Below are 6,000 nucleotides of genomic sequence, written 5' to 3'. Positions count from 1 at the left end.
GTCTATTCTCGGGGGACGGTGTGCACTCTACTAGACGGGGGAGTAGAGTGCACACACCACTGAGCATCGAGGGGACAACGGTGGAAAGAGTGAGCAGCTTCAAGTTCCTTGGCGTCCACCTAGCTGAGGATCTCACCTGGTCACTCAACACATCACACGTCATCAAAAAGGCACAACAACGTCTCCACTTCCTTCGAAGACTGAGGAGAGTCAACCTGCCACAGCAGCTTCTCTGTAACTTCTATAGATCCACTGTGGAGAGTATCATGACAAGCTGCATCACGGTCTGGTACGGCAGTGCCACAGCTGCTGAACACAAGGCTCTTCAAAGGGTGGTGAAAACTGCCCAGCACATCACTGCAACCGCACTCCCACCCATACTGGACATCTACAATAAAAGATGTCTGAGGAAAGCCAGGAACATTTCCTCTGACCCCACACACCCCAGCCACTTCCTGTTCCAGCCACTGCCATCTGGGAAGAGGTACCGGACCATTCGAGCCAGAACCACCAGACTCAAGAACAGTTTCTACCCACGAGCGGTTAAACTAGTCATTCCTACTATAACTACCAGGACATAACCACCTCTACGACTGTTGCACTCGCACTTTTACTGCACTCTTGCTGCTAATCCACTACCTCGAATTTGTTTACCCAAACCTAGCTGCTAAATCCAAATCCACTACCTCAATCTGTCTATGCACCTTGCTTTTGTTCTTGCACCTTGTTTTGTTCTTGCACCTTATATTGTTTTTGCACCTTATATTGTCTTGTCATTGCACCTTGTCTATGCACCTTATGTATGGTTTTCTTTTGGTAACTTCCCCCATCCCCTCCCCCATTGTTTTTGCACTATTGTCTTTCATTGTCTGCACTGGAGATGTAGCCTGACAGTGTTTCGTTATACTGTACAACCCTGTATTGTATAATGACAATAAAGTTGAATTGAATTGAATTGAATTGAATTGAATTGAATTGAATAGTCCACCAACCAAAAACATCCAGCCAACAGTGCCTCATAGGCAGCGTCCTGTGACCATTGATGAAGGTCTAGAAGATGACCAACTCAAACAGCAGCAATAGATGAGCGATCGTCTCTGACTTTACATCTACAAGGTGGACCAACTAGTTAGGAGTGGACAGTAAGTGGACACGGTATTTAAAAACTCCAGCAGCGCTGCTGTGTCTGATCCACTCATACCAGCACAACACACATCGCAGTGCTGAGAATGATCCACCACCTAAATAATACCTGCTCTGTTGTGGGCCTGTGGGGGTCCTGACCATTAAAGAACAGAGTGAAATCAGGATGAAAAGTATGTAGTGAAACAGATGGACTACAGTCAATTAATCGTAGAACTACAAAGTAAGAGGTGGTTTTAATGTTATGGCTGATCAGTGTATGTAGATGACACAACTTTCACTTTTAAACACATATTTAAACCCTCCTTTTGTTCTGATAAAGCATACCCACCAGGCTTTTTAAATGTTCCTTGGACAGTCATCCTTCTCCCTTTAACAAATGTGTTATTATTGCTTGTGGAGTGTTACCGTAGTGTAACGAGTGTGTGTGTGTTGGGGACCCCGCTGAGTTTGTGTACCAGTGCCCCCTTCCGGTTACACATGCTGTTTACTTGGATATGTGCCTGCTTTATCCAACTCAGCCGGGACTTAGGGGATGTTCGATAAGTACGTGTGAGTCACACATCATTCATCACCCAATACACACACACACACTGTCTGTTTGTGGCCAGTTAGTAAGCGTGATGTCAGAGTGTTCTGACTGTCTGGGTAGCTCTGTGTTCAGACGTTCCTGCTGCAGGTATGCTACTCCTTGGGGAGTGTGTGTGTGTGTGTGTGTGTTGGGTTACTGGCAACAGATAATGGACTAAACAGCTGTTAAAGACACTTAAGACTTACTGACACTTTCAGGGGGTCTGAGAATCTACCGCTTGTGGGGTTGTGTGTGTGTGTCAATCACACATTAACCCAACCCCCAAAGGTCAAAGGCCGTCTGGTTTATTTATATTTTAACATGCACACAAGACACTTAAATAAATATAGTATACACACTTTAATATTACCTATGTTGAATTGAATGACACTAACAATGTGTCTGTGAGTTGTACACTCAGTGAGCTTAATACTTAACTGAGTAGGCTCCATTTATTAGGTATATTTCCAATATTCAATATTATCACACACATTGTCCATTTTATCAGCTTCACTTACCATATAAAAGCACGTTGTAGTTCTACAATTACTGACTGTAGTCCATCTGTTTCTCTACATACTTTTTTAACCTCCTTTCACCCTGTTCTTCAATGGTCAGGACCACTACAGAGTAGGTATTACTTGGGTGGTGGATCATTCTCAGCACTGCACTGACACTGACATGGTGGTGGTGTGTTAGTGTGTGTTGTGCTGGTATGAGTGGATCACTCTCCACTCTATTACACACTCCTACCTAGTCGGTCCACCTTGTAGATGTAAAGTCAGAGACGATCGCTCATCTATTGCTGCTTTTTGAGTTGGTCATCTTCTAGACCTTTATCAGTGGTCACAGGACGCTGCCCACGGGGTGCTGTTGGCTGGATATTTTTGGTTGGTGGACTATTCTCAGTCCAGCAGTGACACAAGTGTTTTAAAACTTCATCAGCACTGCTGTGTCTGATCCACTCATACCAGCACAACACACACTAACACACCACCACCATGTCAGTGTCACTGTAGTGCTGAGAATGATCCACCACCTAAATAATACCTGCTCTGATAGTGGTCCTGTGGGGGTCCTGACCATTGAAGAACAGCATAAAAGGGGGCTAACAAAGCATGCAGAGAAACAGATGGACTACAGTCAGTAATTGTAGAACTACAAAGTGCTCCTATATGGTAAGTGGAGCTGATAAAGTGGACAGTGAGTGTAGAAACAAGGAGGTGGTTTTAATGTTAAGGCTATTAGTACTAGGTGATGCTGTGTGTGTGGGAATCAGAAGAGGCTGTGTGATACCGTCTGCCCCATAGTACCTGTGTTGTATCAGTACTAGGTGATGCTGTGTGTTCCACCCCGGTGGGAATCAGACGAGGCTGTGTGATACCGTCTGGCCCATAGTACTAGAAAAGGTGATGCTGTGTGTTCCACCTGACCCGTAGTTTAAGGATTAACAGTAAAGACGTCTGGGACGCCTGTCTATGTAAGACAGAGATATCACCATGGACGAATTCGCTATATGAGCGTCATTGTGTGGCAGTAGAACTGGAACACTGTACTATTGGTGACGACCGGTAGTATAAGTTACTTTGTCTGCTGTCAGTCTGTGGGATAGTATTTAGTACTGTAATTTCCCAGTTAATATGTATAATTAATCCCTTATAATAACGTGTATCTCTCTTTTTTTATGTTTTTATTTCATATTCCCTAAATTGTAGGGTATATTTTCCTATATTTTCTTTTAATTTTTCATGTTCTTAATTTTTTATCTCTCTTGTTTGAATTTCATGTTGTCTTAATTGTAACTAAATGTTTGCAAGTCTTTCTGAGGTTCTAGATCTCAGAAATGTGTTAATGCTTTTAATTAATTTTTTTTCCTTATGTAAAGCACTTTGAATTGCCACTGTGTATGAAAGGTGCTATACAAATAAACTTGCCTTGCCTTGCCTTATTAATGTGTGCTCATAAGTGCACACTGTTATAGTGGTTATACGTATAGTGGAATGATTATTGTCTTCACAGGGGGTTTAGATCATCTTTGCCTTCGTTTAACTGTGAAACCAGTGCCCAGTGTACTTTGGCTAGGCTCTGAATCCACAACAAACCTCACATGGATAATTCGATTACTAAAGATGAATACATTTACCCTAATTAAATGACTGTTAAAGCTGGTTTGGTCATTATTGATATAAAAAGCAGGTGTATTGTAAGCCTGTGACCTCACAAAGGAAAATATGTCAGACCCCCTTGATTCGCCAAAACACTTTAAATAAAAATACAGAAATGAATAAGCACCAAAGTCACTTGCGGGTGTCTAAAACAGACCTATCAGTTTCAAACCTTCTTCTGATCGTTATCATAGTTTTAAATGGGGCGGCACAGTGGCTAAGTGAGTAGCACTGTCGCCTCACAGCAAGAAGGTGGGGCGGTCCGGGTCCTTTCTGTGTGGAGTTTGCATGTTCTCCCCATGTCTCTGTGGGTTTCCTCCAGGAGCTCAGGTTTCCTCCCACAGTCCAAAGACATGCAAGTGAGGTGAATTGGAGATACTAAATCGTCCGTGACTGTGTTTGATATAACCTTGTGAACTGATGAACCTTGGGTATTGAGTAACTACCGTTCCTGTCATGAATGTAACCAAAGTGTGTAAAACATGACGTTAAAATCCTAATAAACAAACGACAAACATAGATTTAAATGGATTGTTGCTTGCGTAGTATCAGTTGCACTGATGTGGGGAGTTATTAATGTAGAATATTTGACATGATCTAATTTAAAACCTTAGAAATTAATGGCAATGTGCCAGCCAATAAGAAATGAGTATCTTTAATAGCCTTGGTACATTGTGTTGAAGTTGACTGTATAGTAGTACCTTGTATTTCAACGTCCACTAAACTCAAAATCTTTGAAACTCGACGCCCTTTGTTGAGAAAAATTAATACCCTTAAACTCAATGTTTCCCTTAAACTTACATTTACATTTTCAGCATTTAGCCAAAGCGACTTACACTTATCATTGAATGCTATTTGAGGTGATGGGGCTTGAACCGGCAACCTTTGGATTACTAGTCAAGTACCTTAACCACTGAGCTACCACTGTCTACACACATCACATTAATTTCATTTCAAATTAACAGTGAACAGTCGCTTTGTTCAGCGCTCGGCTTGAGCGGTGCGGTAATACGTCATCAAAGTGTGCATATGAGACCAATCTGCATTTGTATGGAATAACTGCCAGATTCACTCTGAAAGCTTCACATGTATCTGTGTTTAGCTGGATTTTCCTCACTGTTTCACTTTTAAACTTGTGTTACATGTCACGGGTGCTGAGAAATTGTAAGAATCAGCTATATATTTCAGTGTTTTTAAAAAAAAATATTATATTTGTGTTATTTTCAGTGTATAAGTGTCAAAAAAAGACCCATTATTTTACATAAGCCAAAAATATATGCAAGTCCACGGGCCCATGGAACGCATTAACAGGTTTCCCATACATCCTTATGGGGAAAAATACCTTGAAACTCCACACCATTGAAACTCAACTCCATCAGCACCAGTCCCAGAACCAACTGACATTGAGTTTGAAGGTTTTTGTTTGGTTGTTTATTGTTTAAATCTTGGTTAAGCGTCTTCTTTTCAGCTAGTTCTGTTTCTGCTCAATCATGTAGCAGGCATAATACATCCACAACAACTATATTCAAATAGAAATACCAGTTTGAGAGTTCAGCTAACTTTACCAACTTTTTCTTGTTTGTGTAGGAGAGCTCTATTTCTGTATACCCTTCTGTGCTGCACTTGTTCTTCGGGACTCACACAAGCCGTTTCTGAAGGTAAGCTGTGTGTGTATGTTTATGGTTATTTAACTTTAGTTTAATGTGGTGTGTAAGCTAGGTCAGGATGTGTAAACGTTTGTAAATTGACTTCATTTTAGCTTACACTAACACTGACGAATTACATAGACATTGTACAGTGATGCTAACAGACTTGCTCAGCTTTTCATATATGTGGATAATATACACCGATCAGCCATAACATTAAAACCACCTCCTTGTTTCTACACTCACTGTCCATTTTATCAGCTCCACTTACCATATAGAAGCACTTTGTAGTTCTACAATTACTGACTGTCTGTTTCTCTACATGCTTTGTTTGCCCCCTTTCACCCCCCTGTTCTTTAATGGACAGGACTCTCCCAGGACCACTACAGAGCAGGTATTATTTGGGTGGTGGATCATTCTCAGCCCTGCAGTGACACTGACATGGTGGTGGTGTGTTAGTGTGTGTTGTGCTGGT

General features: G+C 41.6%; 1 protein-coding gene across 1 annotated transcript in view; it reads left to right on the top strand.

Moving 5' to 3' along the window:
* Nucleotides 1-266: 266 nt before the first annotated feature.
* col27a1a (collagen, type XXVII, alpha 1a) overlaps nt 267-6,000 on the top strand; it is a 105,984-nt gene continuing 100,250 nt past the window's right edge. Inside the window, exons 1-2 of the mRNA XM_063012112.1 lie at nt 267-484; nt 5,467-5,537. Coding sequence (XP_062868182.1) covers nt 267-484; nt 5,467-5,537 — 289 coding nt within the window. The remainder of the gene's footprint in view (nt 485-5,466; nt 5,538-6,000) is intronic.

This window comes from Trichomycterus rosablanca, chromosome 16 (genome assembly GCF_030014385.1).
Source record: "Trichomycterus rosablanca isolate fTriRos1 chromosome 16, fTriRos1.hap1, whole genome shotgun sequence".
Taxonomy (NCBI): Eukaryota; Metazoa; Chordata; class Actinopteri; order Siluriformes; family Trichomycteridae; genus Trichomycterus; species Trichomycterus rosablanca.
Note: the sequence above shows the minus strand (reverse complement) of the source record. Positions and strands in the feature narration are given on the sequence as shown.